Here is a 22,951-nt window from a genome sequence, read left to right on the forward strand (position 1 = left end):
TTTTGTTCAAATTGCCATGTAAGGATCCTCCAGCCCCCACCCCACCCCTTTTTTAAAAAGAAACAGATACTCTGAATTCTCAAATCTCTCACATTTTATAAAAACACACCTTAACATTGAAAAAAAATGTTGCCAAACTGAGTGTAACACCAGAAATAATTAAGATTTACAATTTGTTCTTAACCTGAAATTTTGCTTTGAAAATAATACACCTTCCTGAAGTTTTACAATTACATAAATAAATAACACCACACACATGAAAAAAGTTTGTGAAAATAAAATTGGGATGTTTATTACTTTTTCTACTGGCAGCAATGAAAACCACTAAGAGAAACTGTACTTTTGATCTTTTCAAATGATCTGCATTAAAATCATAATTTTTCAAATAATTGATATAGGAGATAAAATTTCTTTTAAAATTCTCAAAATATTTAGATATCAAAGACACAAATACTGATTTTTTTCCCCCATTAATGATGAGAACAAGAGAACCAGTTTAATTAAGACCAGACATTTATAAATTTTAAGCATTTAAACTGAGCTAAAAGATCAAAGGATTAATGATAACAATTACAGGTAGAGAATGTCATCTGTGCATTTTCTAGGTTCATTACGGTAGTTATATATCCAGGGAATCAACAGAGGTCCTCAGATCCAATGGAAATAATGGAGTTTGGGCAAGCACTCTGAACAGGACTTTGATTTGCTAGGCACGACTACATGCACACAGTGTGGGCAGGGAGACTTTCGTGAACCCATGCATGAGAGACAGGACAGACGGAACTACCGCCAAACGTGCACTGCGTCAGTTCTTTGTCTTTCATGGTTTCCAGGAGAGAGAGGCGGAAGCGGAAATGGGTGCCCATCCCAAGCATCCTCTTCATTTGGTTTCCTGTGCTTTCTTTGCATTCTGTTTTTCTTTTGCCTAGAAATTAAAGATAGCAGATGATCAAATCTTAAAGGTCTGTTTTAGAGCATATTAAAATAAAATGTGTCTGAGACGGCATTTTTAAGCTAACAGGCTTCTACTGCCTTGTTTATAAGACTCCTAGAGCATTTAACTTTTATAACTTGAGACTTGCAACCAGTCCTGGACAATTAAATAGTATAATTCACTCTCTATCAAAAAGGGTTATGTTTAGTTTCTACTTTCCTGTCAGAACTTGAAATGTATTACAGTAATTGTAATAACTTAAAAATACATAATTACCCATTCTATAAGTCATATTAATTCATAAATATTTCAAAACAATATATTTGTATATGTTCCCATTTCTCATTCAAATGGAATATAAGAAAAACCCTATATCAGTTCTGTATATTTGAATGAGTTTAACTCGAGTTTAAGTAACTATCACTATTAGTCTTTATACTGCATGTAATTATAAAAATTAATCTCAATCTATTATGTTTCTAAATTTTTAAGCACATTTTTATTAGCAAAACATGGTTTTTTCCATGATATAATGACTTCTGTTTTCAAAAATGAACAAAAATATATTTTTGCAAAGGAAGCTGATTTTCTGGTAGAGATTAAGCATTTAATTCTAAACACTGATGTAAAATTTTGTGGGTGTGAAATTTTAAATTGCATGAAGCTTTTTGGGAGCTACCCTGTGTTCCTCCAGGATCTTTCCCATGACCTTATTCTGCACTTATCAAAAAATGCTCTTCAGCACAGTACAGTAATTATTTAAGTTGCTTAAGACAGCAGAGATGTCTTATTCACACGTGTGCAGCCGCAGACTTTAACAGAGTGCCTGAACTAGAGATGCAGCTAGATGAATGAGTAATTAAAACATTTCAAAAATTGTATTCATATAATGATCTGAATTCTCGAGAACTTAGGAAGATAAAATTGCATATGTACAGGAAACAAGTGCAGCTCAATATTGTAAGTGCAATATTGTATATGCAATCAAAGAACCGTTTGGAGAAACAGACAAAAGCTAGGAGGTCAATAACAACCCCTTCATAAAAACAATGCAAGCTTAAGAACAGGCAGCGTTGGTGTTCCAACACCAGGCGTTCTTATACTGCCACCTTGTGTTCAAAATGGGAACTAAGGGATCACATGGCTCTAATGCAAAAGCTGAAAAGCTATCCCTAACAATGCTCTTTTTAAAAAAAAAACCCTGGAATTATTCTGTCATTAAAACCAAACAAGAATTGTCCTTTTCCACAGCCCTGGCCAGTTACCTCAGTCAATAAGAGTCTTGTTCTGTAATAGCAAGAACTGTCCTTTTCCTAATTTGCACAAAAATATTTATCCATAGAACAATTTTTATTTATTTATTTTTTTAAAGCTTTTATTTATTCATTTTAGAGAAGGGGGAGGGGGAGGAGCAGGAAGCATCAACTCCCATATGTGCCTTGACTGTGCAAGCCCAGGGTTTCGAACCGGCAACCTCAGCGTTCCAAGTCGACCCTTTATCCACTGCGCCACCACAGGTCAGGCCATAGAACAATTTTAAAGCACTATATACTTTAGCCTGACCAGGCGGTGGCGCAATGGATAGAGCGTTGGACTGGGATACCAAGGATCCAGGTTCGAGACCCCGAGGTCACCAGCTTGAGCGCGGGCTCATCTGGTTTGAGCAAAAAGCTCACCAGCTTGGACCCAAGGTCACTGGCTTGAGTAAGAGGTCACTCGGTCTGCTGAAGGCCCATGCTCAAGGCACAATGAATAACTAAGCAATCAATGAATAACTAAGATGTCACAATGAAAGACTGATGATTGATGCTTCTCATCTCTCTCCGTTCCTGTCTGTCTGTCCCTAGCTATCCCTCTCTCTGACTTACTCTGTCTCTGAAAAAAAAAAAAGTACTATATATTTTAAAATTCTTTAATAACATTTGTTTGCTCCTTAATAATATTTATCTCTATATAAATCTGATATATCATATGATTTAGCACAACAGGCTACATTATTATCTTATTTTAATAGAGAACTATGTCATCGTGTTTCCTACAAAGAAAGTGATAGCTAGGTACTCTGTTAACTGAGCAATTTTGGGAATCACAGGACCCTAACTGTTAATCTAATACTTTAAAAATCAGTTTTCTATGTTGGACTTTTGTAACTTTAATACTCTGAAATACGTGAACAGAAAAATGTATTCCAGAAAGAGAAGATTTAGCAGTCTTCTGCAATTAATTTTTGCATTTAATGCTAAAAGTTGCAACACACGTTTCAGGATCTGGTTAATAAGGTACACACAGAAACCTTACCTCACAGCTTGTGTTTTTTTAGAATTTATGATACTATAGAACACCTGGGTTGAAATGTAGCTTTGCTTCATAAGCTGTTAAAACTAATAAGGAAAACTAACCTACCAGGTGCTAGTCTCTAAGCTAACAGTCCAGTATTTTATTTGCCCAGTCATGTCTTCTCAAAATGTTTCTCAAAATGTGACACACAGACCAGCTGCCTTAGACTCGCCTGGGGGTTGGGGGGCTTATTAAAAATCCCTTCCCCTAGATCAGAGTTAACTGGGGAAGGTCCAGGGATGGTCCCTTCCAGAAACCCCGATTTACAGTTTAAACTTAAAAACAATTTAGAGGTGTTTCATTTATCCAACAAGTATTTTATTTAATATTTAAGTAACTTACAATGAAGAAAAAAAATCTTAGAATTTCTGTTTCACTAACCAATGCTAGTTTCCGTCAGTGGAAAGAATACTAGCTTTGGGATAAGAAACCCTATTTCTTCGTATTGGCTTTGTCCATTCTAGTTCTAAATTATGTAATAATTCAAATTTTTACTAAATAAGAAAAACCAACTATTTCAATTATTAACATTAAAATTTGTTTTTAGCTTAAAAAAAGGAAAATGTTTTAAATGTTCCTCGAGTGTAGCACAGCTGTGTTGTGACACTAAGGCGACTGGAACAGCAGGCCACCCTTGTTTCTACGTTACAAACACCTAGTTGGATTAATGCTCACCTACAATAGAAAACAGCAGGTAAAAGCAAACAAAAGTCAAAAGACCTCAACACATTTTACCTCTACTCAAGCCAAAAAAAATTTTTTTTTGTTTTTGGGCAACCTAACCTGATTTAATATAGTCAACAATATTATAATAACTACCCATGGAGCCAGGCAGGCCGCTGAATGATCAGAAGTCACCTGTATAAATAATGTCGAATGGTGTGCTGTACACCTGAAACCAATATAAAATAGTGCTGAACGCCAACTGTACTCACAAAATACAATTAAAAATAAATAAATTCTACAAGAATCAGGGAGAAAAGTTTAAGTATTCACCAGTAAAACCCTTACCTTTTCTACTAGTGGTATTAACTGCTGGTGTTCTGCTAACGTCTTTAACAATTCCATAATAAAAGGCAGGTAATTATGCTTCCTTCTGATATTTTCAATCTGAAAAGAAAACAAAGTATCAAACTATACCAGTTTACATTCCCACTATATTTTTGAAATTTTAATTTTTTGCATACAACTCAAAAAAGGAATGGGGAGAACACCTCTATTCTCCAAAGAAAGATATTTGAAATAAAGAGATTCTGTTCTCACTGAGAAAAAAGACTAACGGAACAAACAGGCAGTGTCCCTTGGGCGTGGCTTCCTACTGTAGGCTTTTAAAATGTCTAAGCTGAAACTGTTTATGAAAACTTAAAGCAAACTTAAGAAGACCCACATGACAAATGAACACTCAGGTTCCCTACCACGCTTATCCAATAATCAGGCCAAGCATTATGAGACCAGTTTTATTCTGTGATCAAGATTATCTTTCTTGGAATTATTTTTGATCAGAAGAGGGCAGACTGTAGGGGACTCTGTGCTTCCATAGAAACCCCCGCACTGAGCACACCCTCTCCACTTTCCGACTCTGGCCCCTCGCTGCCACTGAGCTATGGATGAGGTATTCCATCTGTCACAGTTTCGACTGACTTCCCTCCCCTGGAGAGAAAGAGTTTCCACCTTCTGTAAATTCATCTCAACATGCCCTCATCCAAATTTGAGCTTCTTTGATTTCTCATATGAACTATTGCGCCATCTTACAGAATTTCTTAAATAGGTTAAAAATCTGTTCGCAATAATACTTTTTAAAAAATTTTAAGAAGCCTGACTAGGCGGTGGCGCAGTGGATGGAGCGTCGGACTGGGATGCGGAGGACCCAGGTTCAAGACCCCGAGGTCACCAGCTTGAGCGCAGGCTCATCAGGCTTGAACAGGCTCACCAGCTTGAGTCCAAGGTCACTGGCTCAAGCAAGGGGCACTCTGTCTGCTGTAGCCCCCCAGGTCAAGGCACATATGAGAATCAGTGAACAACTAATGAACCACAACGAAGAATTGATGTTTCTCATCTCTCTCTCTTCCTGTCTGTCTGTCCCTATCTGTCCCTCTCTCTGACTCTCTCTGTCTCTGCCACAGGAAAAAAAAACAATTAAAAAGAAAGAAACCTCAGTTACTTTTGGACAGTGCCAGGTAACCAACGCGTTCTGAAAACTAATCAGTAACAGGAGAAAAAGGATCAAGTATTCAGCGTGCCTTCCTGCCAAAATATACCAATCCACATTAAAACATGAAAGGAACAAATTAAAGACATACCTTATATCTTTTTAACTTCTGTACTTCTTCTTCAATAAGCATCTGATTTTTGGCGACCTCTGACTGAATAGCACTTAACATATTACCCTGATCTGTATCCATGGGTTCCTCCTTAGGGGAAAGAAAAGAAATAACACACCCTAATAATTGAAACATAGTACAATTCTTACTCATAATACAGTAATAGAATACCAGCCTAATAAATGCAATATCAGAGGACAAGAACCTTAAGTAATACCTTCTGTATTTCTATATTCTACAATATATAAAAATGTTCACCTAAAAACAATCTATACTGTAACATACTTTAATGCTGTACCTGTCTGTTCAGCTATAAATTTGTTTAAATATGTGCTTAAGAAATGCGATCAGCCCTGGCAGGTTGGCTCAGTGGTAGAGCGTCGGCCTGGCATGCAGGAGTCCTGGGTTCAATTCCCGGCCAGGGCACACAGGAGAAGTGCCCATCTGCTTCTCCACCCCTCCCCCTCTCCTTCCTCTCTGTCTCTTTCTTCCCCTCCCACAGCCAAGGCTCTATTGGAGCAAAGTTGGCCCGGGTGCTGAGGATGGCTCCATGGCCTCTGCCTCAGGAGCTAGAATGGCTCTGGTCACAACAGAGCAACGCCCCAGATGGGCAGAGCATTGCCCCCCGGTGGCCATGCCAGGTAGATCCCGGTAGGGCGCATGCGGGAGTCTGTCTGACTGCCTCCCCGTTTCCAACTTCAGAAAAATACCAAAAAAAAAAAAAGAAAAGAAAAGAAAAGAAAATGCGATCAAAGGAATGTAAAAAGATATTTGTCTGTTATTTATCCTCTTGTCTATTCTATTTGCCGCAGAAAAATAGTCAATCATAAAACTAGTAAAGATCATATGTCAATCTAAATATATACCCAACTGATTCCGTGAGAAATGTAGTCTAATTTGCTTAACTATGTAATGATGGTAATAATGAATTGCTAACACTTATTTAGTATATACTACTTGTCAGTCACTGTTAGTAGTGGTTTATATATATATTCTCTCAGTTAATTCTCACTACAACCTTATAAAGTAAATACTATTATCCTCATTTTACACAGGAAACTGAGACAAAAAGAAGTACACTCAAATTCACACACCCACAAGGCGGCAAAGCCAGGAGCTGAACCAAGGCAGTCTGACACCTAAGTGTACTTTGTTAACCAACACTCAGGATGCTTAAGTCTATGTTTAAAAAAAGAAAGCGCCCATCTGCTTCTCCACCCTTCCCTCTCTCCTTTCTCTCTGTCTCTCTCTTCCCCTCCCACAGCCAAGGCTCCATTGGAGCAAAGTTGGCCCGGGCGCTGGGGATGGCTCCATGGCCTCTGCCTCAGGCACTAGAATGGCTCTGGTTGCAACAGAGCAACACCCCAGATGGGCAGAGCATCGCCCCCTGGTGGGCATGCTGGGTGGATCCCGGTCAGGTGCATGCGGGAGTCTGTCTGCCTCCACACTTCTAACTTCGGAAAAATACAAAAAAAATGAAAGAACGGAAAGGGTAAAGGAAAGGAGTAGCGAGGAAGGGAAAAAATAAATTCTTTCTGAGAATAAACTCTGTGCTTAAAAACGTGGCCACAAACCTCAGCAAGCTGTCTTTGCAGTTCTGCTATCTTCTGTTCATATATCATTTTTCTGTCAGACACGATGGCCATTAAGTTAAATCGAATTTCACCTTCACTGTACCTAAAAAGAGTTAAAGGTTATAATGTCATAAAGAACTGTAACTTTATTAAAATTAAGATCATCTATTGTGATTACTCGATGATGCTCTTAGACATCAAAGTCAATGGTCCATGTATTAGAAGATTCAGAGTAGCCTGACCAGGCAGTGGCACAGTGGATACAGTGTGTCAGACTGGGATGTGGAGGACCCAGGTTCAAGACCCCAGAGGTCTCCAGCTTGAGCATGGGCTCATCTGGTTTGAGCAAAAATTCACCAGCTTGGACCCAAGGTCGCTGGCTCGAGCAAGGGGTTACTCGGTCTGCTGAGGGCCCACGGTCAAGGCACATATGAGAAAGCAATCAATGAACAACAAAGGTGTCACGACAAAAAACTAATGATTGATGCTTCTCATCTCTCTCCCTATCCCTCTTTCTGACTCTTTCTCTGTAAAAAAAAAAAAAAAGATTCACAGAGTAAACATGTCAATTCTCCTCAAATTGATATAAATGTTTGACACAATTTTTGTCAAAATCCCAGCAAAAACTAACAGGCAAGGAAATACTAAAATGTATACCGTAAGGCAGAGGATCTATCATAGCTGAAACAATTCCAAAGGGCAGGACACAGCTGGTAGTATCAGTCTACCTCAGGCCGAGACTTAGGGCTCCAGCCATCAAGACTGTAGTGTATCTGACCAGGTGGTGGCACAGTGGATCGCGCGTTGGCCTGGGACGCTGAGGACCCAGGTTCGAAACCCTGAGGTTGCGGCTTGAGCACAGGGTCACTCGCTCTGCTGTAGCCCCCGGTCAAGGCACATATGAGATGCAATCAATGAACAACTAAGGTGCCGCACTGAAGAATCAATGCTTCTCATCTCTCTCCCTTCCTGTCTGTCCTTCCCTTCATCCCTCCCTCATTCTCTCACCAAAAAAAAAAAAGAAACAGAAGCTCAAAAACAAAGCTCTATGAAGTAACTGTACAAAATATCTAACTACACAGAGGGGTGCATGTTTAACTCCTGTAAAGACATGCTGACGTGTTACTCTGTGGAATTTAGAGATTTTCTGAAATAGATTCCCTGAACACATTAACCTAATCAAAGGCAGATATTCAGTGAATGCTGCTAAAATAAAAATGAAATAAAAGGTTTTAAAAATGTTGAAAAACCAGAAGGTTCTGGCAGCGAGCTTAGCTGGGCACTGACTTCTGTATCCGCTTCTCTATGACGGGCCTCACAGCGCTGATCCAGTCGTCTTGACTGCACGCCCCTGGAGAAAACACAGTGCAGCAATGACAGCAGCATTAGTGTTACTTCAAAACCTTGGTCCTGGCCCTGGCCATTTGGCTCAGTGGTAGAGCGTCGGCCTGGCATGCAGGAGTCCTGGGTTCGATTCCCGGCCAGGGCACACAGGAGAAGCGTCCATCTGCTTCTCCACCCCTCCCCCTCTCCTTCCTCTCTGTCTCTCTCTTCCCCTCCCGCAGCCAAGGCTCCATTGGAGCCAAGTTGGCCCAGGAGCTGAGGATGGCTCTATGGCCTCTGCCTCAGGCGCTAGAGTGGCTCTGGATGCAACAGAGCAACGCCCCGGATGGGCAGAGCATCGCCCCTGGTTGGCGTGCCGGGTGGATCCCAGTCGGGTGCATGTGGGAGTCTGTCTGACTGCCTCCCTGTTTCTAGCTTCAGAAAAAATATAAAACAAACAAACAAAAAAAAAACTTTGGTCCTCAGAAGCTCTTTTTATACACAGATATTTTACAAAATTCAGTATGGGAAAGCATAACTATGTTCAGCTTCAATTTTTCAAACTGAATTTGTTGGGGTGACATTGGTTAATGAATTTACATACATCTCAGGGTACAATTCTGTAATAACTCATCTGCGTATGATATTGTGTGTTCACCACCCCAAGTTTAACTCTGATTTGCTTCGTAACTATTAAGGGGAAAGAGAACTGTCATAATTTACATTGCCACATTATTTTGTCACATAGTAGGTGCTAAACAAATGTTTAAGAAGGAAGGAATTAGGGAGTTATCTTATTAAAACTCATAATTCTGTGAAGTGAGAATAACTACCTTCATTTTACAGATGATGCAACTGACAGCTAAGAAAATCCAGCCCCCGGTTTAGTAGCAAAACAAGGATTCAGTCCTTTTCCGTCTGACTCCCAGCACCATAACGAAAGAAAACTGAAATCCTCACAGGATGCGGAACCAGCTCTACCCAGTGGTCCTGATCCTCTCTCCCCACGTAAGCGTGAGCGCGGCCACCAGGTATGGGGCAGAACCACGTTCTCTCAGCTTTTACTTCCTGTATATTCAAGCGTACTAATGAACGGGGGTGCTGATGAACGATGGCCCACCAGATAGGAGCCAACAGAGAGAATGTGGAGGTCAGGTCAACCATCAGATGAGGAAAAGTCAACATCCACTGAACTGAAAGAACACTATTCATTTTCTATACCAGACCTAAGAAATAAATATTTTTACATTTTGAGGTAACATGCTGATCTGCATTAGGTAAACCTTACTGGTCCTATACACGGGGCATGTTAAAAAAAAACAAAACCAAAAAACAAAATGAAATTTTGTTATATTATTTCTTGTGTAAAAGTGTAAGTTTTATAGACAGCGGAAAACATTAGCTTGAATTAAAACAGGCTTTGGGAGGACTTAAAAATTGCACTAAATTAAAAAATAAATAATAAAAAGAACTTAATGGGTAAAAATAAGGATCTAAAATTCTTTTCGGGGCCTGTTATTTCTGTGCTCTGTGAGGGCCACCAGTGTGCCCTCACCCTCAATGACTATATATCATCCTTGCCTGAACAGGCGGTGGCGCAGTGGATAGAACATCAGGCTGAGACGTGAAGGACCCAGGTTCAAAACCCCGAGGTTGCCAGTTTGAGTGCGGGCTCTCCAGCTTGAGCACAGGGTCACTGGTTTGAGCCCAAAGGTCACCGGTTTGAAGCCCAAGGTTGCTGGCTTGAGCAAGGGGTCACTGGCTCAGCTGCACCCCCTACCCCCGTCAAGGCACATATGAGAAAGGAATCAATGAACAACTAAGGTGCTGCAACGAACAACTGATGCTTCCAATCTCTCTCCCTTCCTGTCTGTCCCTATCTGTCCCTCTCTCTGTCTCTGTTTCTGTCACCAAAAACAAAAACAAAAAAATCCATTTATCATCTTTGCTTCAGGTTAGAGGCAGGGTGCATCAGGACAAGCCTACCCTTTGGCACCAAGGACAGCACATCAAAGTACTATGTAAACAGAAAATTTGAAGAAAAACATTTTTGTGTATTTTTAAACAATGAAATCAAAGTGACTGAATGATCTGATTGAAAACAAAAATACTTTAGTGAGAGATGATAAGAAATGCTTACTATCCCTTATCAGGTTAAAAATGACAAGAATCACTTAAGTTCACTAGATGAAGTAGTTTTTAAAAGCTAACTAAAAAAAAATAATAAACTATGTAATCTAGAGTTTAAAAAGTCTTCTCTTAGAAAAACACTAGAGCAGCGGTTCTCAACCTGTGGGTCGCAACCCCGGACATTTTTTCCGAAATACATTTTTTCCGATGGCTTTACGCGAACCCTGTGTTTTGGTCGCTCGACCCCCGCCAGGGTCGCGACCCACAGGTTGAGAACCGCTGCACTAGAGGTTGCAACTGCATTCAGTAGTCAACATGTCTCCCCATCTGTTAATGTCACTGAGTACTGAGGAGGGTCAGGCCACCCTGCTGTCACCTTCCCCTTCAAACCTGAAGCAGCACTGAGGTGGACACAGAGGTGGACATCCAACCTCTGTTCCTGGTCAAAAGGGAGACACCAGGTCCGGGAACCGAATTACCTAAATCAATTGGTCCTTCTCTTAATCCGTCTAGTTCATAGAGTCTTCCGTTAACCGGAACATAACTGACAAAGTGAAAAGCATCCTCTTCTTTTGCTGATGTCTTTGCATCAAATTCAAACATCTGCTGTCTGCAGGGAAGAAACACACAGTGAGAGCCGCACAAGCAAAGAAAGGGACAGGGTTCACTGCACGTGTGGTCTCTTACCTGGCGAAGCTGTTGTGCACCTGTCGGATCACATCCGAGTTGCTCAGCGCCAAACCTTTCATCTAAAAAACAATTTTTAAGGTCTCCCATTAAAATAAGAGCAATCACAAATAGGGCATTTTAGGAATAAGACTGTACTCACAGCTGCATCAAAACTTTGTGAAAATTCTTTAAACTCTGATAATGTCTCTCCTAAATGGACATCCTGGTGAGTACAGTTCAATAACACACTTACTATGGCTTGCGTAGCACAAGCATTGTTAATTACCTATAAAACAGAAAAAGCAAAGTATCAATAATTTGTTGGGGGGGGGAGCAGCTTTTAACTGGAGACAATGGCCCCCCAAATATAAACCTAATAGTTTTCCAATTTTATTTCATATAGTCTTCGCATAAACGGGTAATATGTTTAACTTCAATTCTAATCTAGTTTCACGAATTTGGTGCAGTTCTGGAGTTGAAGATTCTAGGAAACTAAGTGCATTAAATGAACACGTAACATCCCTGACACCAGAATGGGGCAGGGCAACTAGCCCAATCTTTCCTGATCTAATATGCCCACAAAACTCACCCTCCCTTCCGGTTCACTTCTGTGCTAAAAACTATTTTCCAACTGATGGCTTAGAGAAAAGTAACAGAGCTAGAATCCAATTCATATGGTTGCTCATTTCTTCTAACATCTCTTTTCATTAGCATCACATTTCTTCAGTAAATTTGGGTGAAAAACTTTACTGTTTATAAAGGACACTTCATAAGAATGGTTAACTAAAACCTTGGAAGACGTTAGACGTATTTCTTTATCTTGGGCCAAAATTATTAAAGGCAAAATTATGTGAAGATGGGGTAGGATTGAAGTTGGCAGATGGGAAAATATACACTTATTCACACACTCTTTCAGAATCATGACACATTAACCATTTGAGTAGTACAAACGTTCATGTATGTCCTCGTGCCTCCTGACCATCCAGAGTATGATCGATTTATTTTAAAAATGTGTAAGGCAACATTAAAAAAAGGCAAATGTATGTTTCTCTTGTTTCTATTCATTGGTTATCAAACAAACATGATTTTAAGTTAATAAAACTATAACTGGAACTAATTTCATTTTTTTAAAAACTCACTCCCAGGGGTCAGTGAGCATGAGAAAAACACATTACTCAAAGGGTTAAGAACATAATAAGCACCCACTGCCAGGCCAGATGCTGAGACATGGCAGAGAATACTATCTATCACACATGCCTATGACCTAAAGACTTGATAATTCATCGCTAGGAAAAAAACTAAAAAAGTAAAAAGAACTCCTTCCAAACTCATCAAATTTATACATTGTGTGCAGCTATTGCATATCAATTACATTTCCGCGGAGTCAGCAGAGCTGCCTACACTGAACCCTAACTCACTGCCGTCCCCCACATCTCATGCCCCTCCCCGCTTGCGGTGCCCAGTGACACGTTTCTAGTCTTCCTCCCTTTGCCCTGCAGCTGGTATCCTCTGGGGTGGTCCTCGGGCTCTTCCCCATTAATCCCACTTAACCTCGAGCTGCACTGCTGAAAGAAGCTTCCTCAGCTCCCCCTGAAGAGGCAGGTCCCATTTTTTTTGCACGACGCCCTAGCATCGCCCCTGGTGGGCGTGCCGGGTGGATCCCAGTCGGGCGCATGCGGGAGTCTGACTGTCTCTCCCCGTTTCCAGCTTCAGAAAAATGCAGGAAAAAAAAAAAAGGATTGCTCTCAAGACTTCAGGATACCCAAGGACCATACCTGCTTGGCAAAAAATATCGTGTCAAGTCTGGAGTCCTGAACCACTGAGCCTGCAGGTTCTTCTCCTGGCTGCCACTTGAAAAGAAAAATGAGCCCATGCACAGGCCTACAAAATAAAATACAAATCAGTGACACCAAACCCTGCTTCTTTTTATAACAATTGTCAATACATTAAATTTTACTCAGTTACTTAACAAATACAATGCAAATAAAGTAAAATCAAAACTTGTTTATAAAGATTTCTACTGCTACTCAGTTACTAGAATGTTGCCTGAAACAGGCTAATAAACCTTAAAATTACAACAGTTAAAATAAAATTAGAATAAAAGGTTTTTTCTCAAATCTGTGAATTACTCATTTGTGCCTTGTACCATTTCACTCAAAAAGAAAAGATAAAACCAGAAGCAGCAGCTGGCCTAGACTGAACCCCAACACGCATGAAGAAGGTTCACTCAGAAGTAAACTGAAGAATGGAACAGAGGCAGAGGCAGGGTCACAGGGACCAGAGGGACGGCAGTCAAAGGGAAGGGAGGGGGATGAGGGGACGGGATCAGAGAAGGTGAAGGTGAAGGGATTAGTGAAATTATATATACATAACACATAGATACTGGTGACAGGACAGCAAATCCTAGAGGGAAGGGGGGAGGGAGTTAGTGGAAGGAGGTTAAAGGGGTGTAATGGGGGACATGGGAGTGGGGGGTGAGGGAATTATATTCAGCGGGACACTTGAATCCATGTAAACACAGTTAAGTTAAAAATTAATAAAAATTAAAAAAATAGTCACAGGGATGTAAAGTACAGCATAGGGAAAATGCTCAATAATCTTATAATAACTATATATGCTGTCAGATGGGTAAGAGACTTAACAAGGTGATTACTTCATAATTTATATAAATATTTAATCACTATGTTGTATACCCAAAACTAATATAATATTGTATGTCAACTGTAATTGGAAAATAAAAAAGAAAAGAAAAAGAAAACCAAAAAAAAACAACAAAGAAAAGAAAGTTCACTTAGGAAGTGTGCAGAGAACATCTGATAGCATCCACCTGTGGAATATGGGAGTCACTCCGCATGATGGTTGGGCGCTGGAAAAGTCCTCACCCTACAGTGTGAATGGAAGCTGTCACCTGGCACAGGATGAAGCCACCACTTTCCTAAAGGAACTGATGCTGCCTGGGAAACATGAAATCCACCCTCTAGGACTCTCTCTAGACTCTTCCACAACTGCGTTCCATGCAACAAAAATCTTTACTCTCCTTTCAAGACAGTTCCAAGGACACATCTTTAAGTAACCTTCCCTGGTCATTCAGCCAAGAGTGACCTTTGATTCCATCGAAAGGGACTGCAACTTTTATGGGGAGGGGGGCGCTGGGGGAAGGAAACCCTCCTCGTCTCACCGTGAAAGCAGAAGCCCTATCCCAGCAGTCCCCCACTGTCCCTGGTAAAGCCAGCTAGCTACTTGTCTCCAACCCAACAACTCCTCACCAGTGCACACTCCTCTGGCTCTTTCTCTGCAACATGGTGAGCTCGTGGGGACCTTGAGGCGGGTGTGAGGGGAGGCACGCATAAGAAGAGGCTGGGGGTGGGGGGTTCTAGTCTGAGGGATGGAGAAAGAGGAGGCTCTTGACATCTGCATTTGGAACCCAGACTGTGACCTCTTCAAAAAAGAATGTGATAATATGGAGACAAGTTCTGAGTTACTATTAACAGACATTATTAAGTACGTTTTGGAGATTCACCTCTTATTCGTGTCTGTTATGTTAAAATGTGCTCCATGTTCTAATCCAAGATCAGTAAGTGGATGTTGTGAAAAAAACCAACCAACCAATTACTTCGCTTAAATGGCATTACAGGGATGTAGTTTTTACTCCTTTGCAAGCTACTTACCCAGGAGCCTCGGGTTCTTGGCTATAAAAGGAGAACAATAATTCCTATCTCACAGGACTCAAAAAAGACTTGCAAGGGATAATGTAATCAGTCTAGGGTAATCCAAGTAAAATAAACAGACAAAGCTTTGCTTAAGTATAGACATATTTTTAATGCAGCTAAAATTATACTTACTTTAATTTTTCAAAATTCTCAGGCTCTAAGCTCCATATTTCTTCTACTTGGGCTCCTCGGCAACCTGAAATAAGAAGTTATTTCCTTAATAAACAAAACACGAAACTCACTTTTTCCCTCCACCGTTAAATATAACATTAACTGAAAGAAATGCACATTTGGGGGACAGTGAGACACAAGAAATTAAAAACAGTAAAACAAATAAAATAAAGTTCATAGATCAAGCTGAATCCTGTTACATCTTTACTGTGCTCTAATTATTTACATGGGAAGAGAGTGTTTTCATGACTTAAAAAGGACCCCAATGATCGGCTGCTCCATGAGTGCCCCTTCTGTTTCTCTGTGGCTTTCTGTCCACTTCATCCACTTGATCACTGAGCATCCTCAACTCGGCCCTTGGCCCTCTTTTTTTCTTATTGTGCAATTTGTTTTCTAAGTGGTAATAAATAACTACCACTTAACAGTGACTTTTATATCACATAAATAGTTCTCACTCTTTTCCTAAATTTCTGTTCTATACTACAGTGTGTCTGTAAAGTCATGGTGCACTTTTGACCGGTCACAGGAAAGCAACAAAAGACTATAGAAATGTGAAATCTGCACCAAATAAAAGAAAAACTCTCCTAGTTTCATACCTATTCAGTACAGTTCGATGTGGGCTCACACACATATTTTTTAGAGCTCCTTAGGTAGCTATCCCGTATAGCCTCTACAGACTCGTCACTGACTGATAGCCTACCAGACTCATCACTGACTGATGGCCTACCAGAAAGGGGTTTCTCCACCAAACTGCCGGTTTCCTTCAACTGCTTATCCCACCGAGTAATGTTATTCCTATGTGGTGGTACTTCATTATAAACGCGCAGATATTCACATTGCACTTTGGTCATGGATTCGAATTTAGCGAGCCACAGAACACACTGAACTTTACTCTGTACCGTCCACATATCAACTGGCATGGCCATGGACTGCTCTGCTGTATACACGGTGTTACGTCATCATCTGCGCATGCGCACATGCTGCCACATCATCCTACAGAAACTGGGAGGGTTTTCCTTTTATTTGGTGCAGATTTCACATTTCTAACGTCTTTGTTGCTTTCCTGTGACCGGTCAAAATGCATGACTTTACGGACACACTATATTCTCAACGACATCCGTTCCCCAAACATGCTCTTCCCCTGAAACAGTGGTTCTCCACCAGGATTTTTTGTCCCCCAAGGGCCATTTCATAATACCTGGAAGCATTGTTACTGCCACTATTTCCACAGTGAGGGAGGGCAGGAGGGAGGACTTGGTGGCATATCTAGTGGGTGGAGGCCAGAGGTGCTAAATATCCTAAATTGCAGGGACAGCCCTGCAAAACAAAGCTTTATCTGGTCCAATATGTCAACAGTGCCAAAGCAGAGAGATCCTGATCCAGTGGTAGGGGTCACAGTAATGGCATCCTAGTAAGAGCTTGCCCTCCAAACTGCCATGGTTTGCATATGGCTCCTCCACTGACTAGCTGCATGATCACCTAACCTCTGTGCTGCCCACACCTACAGAGTTGTGAGGAATAAATGAGATAATTTATTATTCATGACACATGAAATACAGTACCTGGCACACTCTACAGGTTCACTAAATGTCAGCTAGTATTACCACAAAACAAACAAGAAAACAACCATATATACCAGTGCCTTCTTCTATGCATAAAGTGCTTTAAATGCATTTTCTCTAATCCCTGCAAAGCACATATTTATGTGAAAAAAGGCCTAGGGATGTTAAGTGGCTTGCCTAAATTTACTACAACTAGTATAAGCCAAAAAACTCATTAAAACCCATGGCTGGCCTGACCAGGCGGTGGCACAGTGGACAGAGCGTCGGACTGGGATGCCGAGGACCCAGGTTCGAGACCCTGAGGTCGCCAGCTTGAGCACAGGTTCATCTGGTTTGAGCAAAAGCCCACCAGCTTGGACCCAAGGTCGCTGGCTCCAGCAAGGGGTTACTCGGTCTGCTGAAGGCCCACAGTCAAGGCACATATGAGAAAGCAATCAATGAACAACTAAGGAGTTGCAATGCGCAACAAAAAACTAATGATTGATGCTTCTCATCTATCTATCTGTCCCTGTCTATCCCTCTAACTCTCTCTCTCTGTCTCTGTAAAAAAAATAAAATAAAACTTGTTTAAAAAACAAAAAAACAAAAAAAATCCCGCGGCTGGTTTCAAAGTCTGGGTACCTTGTCACATCCCAGGTTATTTCCAAGTGAGAGCTGGAGAAGCTCGAGTGTGGCTCTTCCACAAAATTCCACGTGCGGGCACTACCTAGATAAGGAATGTACCTGCCTATATAGTTTAAGTTTAAAAAATTTGGCTCTCAAAAGAAATTTCATTCGTTGCAGTTGATATTTGGCTCTGCTGACTGAGTTTGCTGACCACTGGCTTAGCCTGACCCGTGGTGGCGCAGTGGGTAAAGCATCAACCTGGAATACTGAGGTCCCTAGTTCGAAACCCTGGGCTTGTCTGGTCAAGGTACATACAACATGCAACAAACAGCCAATGAACAACTAAACTGAAGCAACTATGAGTTGATTTCTTGTTCCGTTCCCCTTCTCTCTCTGTAAATTCAAGAAATAAAATCTGAAAAAAAAAACAAAAAGAATCAATGGCTTGCCTGACCAGGCGGTGGCACAGTAGATAGAGCATCGGACTGGGATGCGGAGGACCCAGGTTCGAGACCCCGAGGTCACCAGCTTGAGTGCAGGCTCATCTGGCTTGAGCAAAAAGCTCACCAGCTTGGACCCAAGGTCACTGGCTCAAGCAAGGGGTTACTCAGTCTGCTGAAGGCCCGCGGTCAAGGCACATATGAGAAAGCAATCAACGAACAACTAAGACGTCACGATGAAAAACTGATGATTGATGCTGCTCATCTCTCTCCATTCCTGTCTGTCTGTCCCTATCTATCCCTCTCTCTGACTCTCTCTGTCTGTTAAAAATAATAATAATAAAAAAAAGAATCAATGGCTTAAAAAAAGGTGGGGCCAACCAACCATGTGACTTTGGGCCTTCACTCCATAACTCCATTTGCCCTGCACAGCATATGTCTATCAGGTGCCCACCCACTCTGGTATTGAGTAATACGTATGTACAGGGAGAGTTACTATGGTGTTTGTAATAGAGAACTAGAAACACCTGTTGCTAGACATTCACATCGAGTAAGCTGGGAAAATAACCTTAGAAATGTGAATCTGTGTTTACTTGTATTAATGTTGGAAAGTTGCACAGAACACTAATATAATTGTTAACACTTGTTACTGCTGTTGGAAATCAACTGTAAAGAGGCCAAACAGTATAACATGGTGTATAGCCTTCCAAAACAACAAAAATCCACTGAATAAAAGTGTCCCCAAATCCTCTGCACAGGAAGAATTTCCAGCAGTAACAGTTTACAATACTTTATGCTGAACACATACACATCTCTTTGTTGAAGGAACACAGAGTATTCCCTGCTAGCACCCATCTCCTTACATACCCTCAATATCTAGTAATAACAGCCTTGTGTACATTTTCATTTCAAATGACGAATGGTATAATGGAAAAGAGAATGATTCAAGAGACCCGGGTTCTAAGCTCAGTTCTTAGCCTTCTTGTCAAGGAAACACCTGGGTGGCTCCAGAAGCTATTCACCTGGGCCTCAACTTGTGGGCCAGAGTTACTGTGGGTGACGGAATCCTGCTGGACCCCCTCCCTGAGGGACCAGGCAGATTCCGCTGCCCTGCACACACCCCACCACACCTGGGTTCCTGATTGCCTTCGACCAAGAGGAAAGGTCAGCATGCAACAACCTTCAGGGGAAGTCCTCCTGGCATTCTAAAGTAAACTTTACATGAAAGAAATCAAACAGACTTGGTACCAGCCCATGGGGCAGGTCGGATTAATCAGAGGAGCTGAGGGAACTGCATCTTTGGGGTGGAAAGGGAGATCGGATGTTGTGGAGAGGTGGTTCTCAGTGAGTTTCTCCTGTTTCTGCTTGTCTTTGGAGAGGAACTCCTGGAATTGTTCTCTTTTAAAAGATGTTAGTATAGTAAACAGACTTGGAAGGTAGAGATGGTGGCTCTCTCAGGGGCAGAGGAAAAACTTATCTGCTGTGCATTGTAATACCACCTCCCCATAGCCAAAGGTTTGGGAAGGTTTGCTAGCAGCCTCTTTACAAAATTGGCAGTTCTCTATAAGCTCAGCTACGACAGATTCCTGCTTGCAGCATCCACGTGGGCCCCCTTCACTCCCATGACTCGAAGGTGGAGGGAACCAATGAAAACATGTCTCTGGCTACCTTCTGTGCTACGAGTAATACAATCATTTCTCATCTCTCAAGCAGAAGCTCTCTGCTGGCATCTGTACAACAGTGGCAAGCTTACCCTTAGCTGACAAACGGCAAAATCTAATACTTCAAAATTCTTAACAGATGTTGGATTTTGTCAAACACTATTTCCTTCTATTGAGATAATATTGTTTTTATTGTTACATCTTTTAGTATGGTGAATGACATTGACACTCAGATGTTAAACCAACCCCGAATTCCTGGGGTAAACCCTACTCAGTCATGATATACTGCCCATTTATTATAGTACTAAATTGGATTTGCTAAAATTTTATTTACAATGTTTACATTTATATTGATAATGGATGTAGGTTTGTAGTTTCCATTTCTCATAATGTCTTTGTCTCATTTGGGTGTTAGACTAATGCTGGCCCTCACAGAATAAGGAAGTATTCCCTCCTCTACAATTTTTTCTCCATTTTTTGTTTCTCTAATAAATACAGTTATACTGGTTATCTAATTCTTTGATTGAGCTTAAGGAATTTGTCTTTAAAGGAATTTGTCCATCTCATTTGTCAAATTTGTTGGCATACAGTTAGGACATCCCCTAGTTATTTACGATCTGTCCAATCTGGAGCGATAGCATCTCTTCCTTCCAATATCGGTCACGTGTGCTTTCTGTCCTCTCCAGATCAGTCTGGTTAGAGGGCTTATCCATGTTACTGTTCGTTGAGAAACCAGCTTTTGGTTTCATTCATTTTCTCCACCATTTTTCTTTTCTGTTTTATAAATTACAACTCTGATCTTTATTATAATTTCTTTTCAACTGTTTACTTTAGACTTACTTTGCTATTCTTTTTCTAGATTTTTGAAGTGAGAGGTAGGGTCATTGATTTGTTATAGGAAAAGTAAATCCACTCTCTGTTACTTCATCCCGGCTGGAAGCGGAAATTCACAGCTTCTATATTTAATTGGTGGATGACCAATTTGTTTTGGGGCCTTTATAAATTATGTATGCATCATACCACCTAAAAGTATAGTTCTGCTCCATCAGTTTCTTAATTTAATAAAGACTTTGCTTTTACCATGACTTTCTATCCCACCAAATTTTGTATTTACACATTCACTCAATCCACATATAATTTCCCCTCAAAAGGGAAACTTATAATAGCTGTTAATGGAGTAATTCATTTTAAAATAAACAAATTGGCCTAGCACAATATTTCTTGAAGGTAAGTTTAATAGTTCCTACCAGGGTTCCGAAGGTAAATTTTATGACTAAACCTGCAGACATCTCAAACTCAGTGTGTGTTCAAAACTGAACCCATCTTTTTTTGTCTATCAAGCCTGTTCCCTCATACTGCATCAGCCAGCCAGGCTGGAAACCTGGTAGTCACTTTCACCTTTTCCCTACATCCAGTCTGCAGGCCTGTGGATGTCAATGAAGCAAAATGAGTGAATATGCCTCCCCGTCTCTAACCCATGCTGTAGGTCAAGCCAGTCATCTCAGACCCTTTCAAGGGACTTCCCAGCTTCTCTCACTTCATTGCAATCTACACTGCACACTACACCTAAGTAGTGTTATTTTTCAGTTATAAGAATGTCATTTTGGCATTGAGACAGCTTTGCCAGTAAAGCCCTCAGCAACAGCAGGGCAATCCACACTCTATGGCATACAATCTGTTTTCTGTTTACCTTTTGGTTTCAGATGCAAATACTCCTCCAGTTCGTTATATTGTATTTATATTATGTTGTAGTCACTTTGCTGGCTGTTTCCTAAGCCGCACACTTCAACATTGCTACTGTTTATCTTTTTCTTTCTGCCTGTGTCCCTGTAACATTCTGTTCACCCTTTAACACAGCAATCAATACCCCTCATTATAGCTTGTCAGTCTTTTAGGACAGCCGCCATGGCTTATTCACCTTCAACATCTCCAAACCTCCGTACCAGTAAGTGTGCCTGAAATACAGTAGGCGAACAACATATGGTGGATAAGTGATCTTCCAAATATTCGGCTGTGTTCAAATATAGACAGTATCTATACCCAGGTTTATTATTTTTACTCCGAGTACAGGCTTTAACACATTAGCTAGAATTCATTATAGTTGGGAAAACGTAACTGGTAAAAATAAACTTACTGCCTCCCAAAAAGAGGCTGGGAATAAGAGGAACAAGAAAAGGGTAAGAAGTCAAATGTGCTCATGATTTAGGGTGGATGATGATGACGACAGCCGGGAGGAAATGAGAAGCAAGCACGTGGCCTCCAAGTCGGGAGCACTAACTAGCTCAAGAACCCACACTTCATAAAGCGTCCACCTGGGGCACTGAGGTGGCCTGGGCTTGCCCAGTGAAGGCACATGAGACTTGATGCTTCCTGCTCCTCCCTCCCCTTCCCTCTCTTTCCTCTCTAAAATGCACACGTTTACAATGTTTGCATTTATGGATGTAGGTATGTACTTTCCGTTTTCTCAAGAAAGAAGAAAAACACACACTTGATTGGGAGCCAAAGATAAGCAAGGAGCGGTCCCAGCGCAGAAGCCCGTCGGTGCCCGGCAGCCCGCGAGCGCGCGCGTCCGCAGAGCTGCTCACAGGCTCCGGGTGTTCTACTCAGAATAACTAGAATCCCGGGTTTTTGGACGGCCGGGCCCCGGGCTCGCCGCCGTCCAGAAGGCACGCCCTCGCTTTTCCTGCAAGATCAACGGCCCGAGACGTGCACCTGGGCGCACCTGCCAGGGATGCAGGGCGCTCGGCAGAGATGCGACGGGGACAAGGGAAAAGCTGGTGCTTAAGCGGCTGGGGTGGGCTGGGGACGGGGTTGTCATTTCCACTAAATAAGTAACTGGGAGCCGGATCCCGAGGGTGCGGCAGTGCAGACACACGCGGTCCCAGCCCTCGTGGTGTGACTCTCCAAATCACTGCCGAAACGCGCCCGCCCCGGGCAGGATGGGGGCGGCGCCCAGCCTGCCCCGTCTTCGGGTCCCTCCAGGTCCCCGCAGTCGCCCGCTTTCCGACATGGGGCGGCGGTGGCCGCGGGGATCCCCTTCGTGCCCAGCTTGGGCCTCCCCCGTGTCCCCCGACCCAGGACGGTCCCCTTGGCTCTCACCGAATCCTTTAATGAGCTCGGTGAAGACCCCGGGGTCGCTTTCCATGAGGCACCACTCCCCAGCATTGCCCGTCATGGCACCGGCCACACACCGCCCAGCTCCACCGCGGACGCTGGCCGCCCCGGCACCCGCTGCCGCCGGCCACTGATCGCGGAAAACCCGCCGCGGAGCGCGTCTACCCCGCGTCACCCCGCCTACTTCCCGACAGCCTCCGGGGGCCGTCCCTACAACGCGCCAGAGCGCGAGGGACGCTCTAGCCGCCTGGAGCCGGAGAAAATCACCCCGGGCCAGGCGGGACCCGTAACAGCTTCGGAAGGGGCGGGACCAATACAGGGGGCGGGGCCAGGGAAAGGGCGGGGCTCCAAGGCGCCGCAGGAGGCCACATCCGGGAATACGGCCAATCGGGAGCGAGG

General features: G+C 42.2%; 1 protein-coding gene across 3 annotated transcripts; it reads right to left on the reverse strand.

The window, feature by feature from the left end:
• Nucleotides 1-266: 266 nt before the first annotated feature.
• On the reverse strand, nucleotides 267-22,758 carry UCHL5 (ubiquitin C-terminal hydrolase L5). Of its 3 annotated transcripts, none has more exons than XM_066238264.1 (11): nucleotides 22,538-22,758; nucleotides 15,131-15,194; nucleotides 13,064-13,169; nucleotides 11,449-11,574; nucleotides 11,307-11,368; nucleotides 11,099-11,229; nucleotides 8,454-8,517; nucleotides 7,167-7,269; nucleotides 5,572-5,679; nucleotides 4,283-4,381; nucleotides 267-925 (listed from the first exon to the last, which is right to left on the reverse strand). In XM_066238264.1, the coding sequence occupies exons 1-11, from the start codon at nucleotides 22,611-22,613 to the stop codon at nucleotides 881-883; spliced, it is 984 nt and encodes a 327-aa protein (XP_066094361.1). In that variant the 5' UTR covers nucleotides 22,614-22,758; the 3' UTR covers nucleotides 267-880. The 3 variants fall into 3 exon arrangements, with proteins under 3 accessions (XP_066094361.1, XP_066094350.1, XP_066094370.1); XM_066238253.1 differs by having other exon boundaries at nucleotides 5,572-5,682; XM_066238273.1 differs by lacking the exon at nucleotides 11,449-11,574 and having other exon boundaries at nucleotides 5,572-5,682.
• Nucleotides 22,759-22,951: the final 193 nt, after the last annotated feature.

The sequence above is a fragment of the Saccopteryx bilineata genome, chromosome 1 (assembly GCF_036850765.1).
Source record: "Saccopteryx bilineata isolate mSacBil1 chromosome 1, mSacBil1_pri_phased_curated, whole genome shotgun sequence".
Taxonomy (NCBI): Eukaryota; Metazoa; Chordata; class Mammalia; order Chiroptera; family Emballonuridae; genus Saccopteryx; species Saccopteryx bilineata.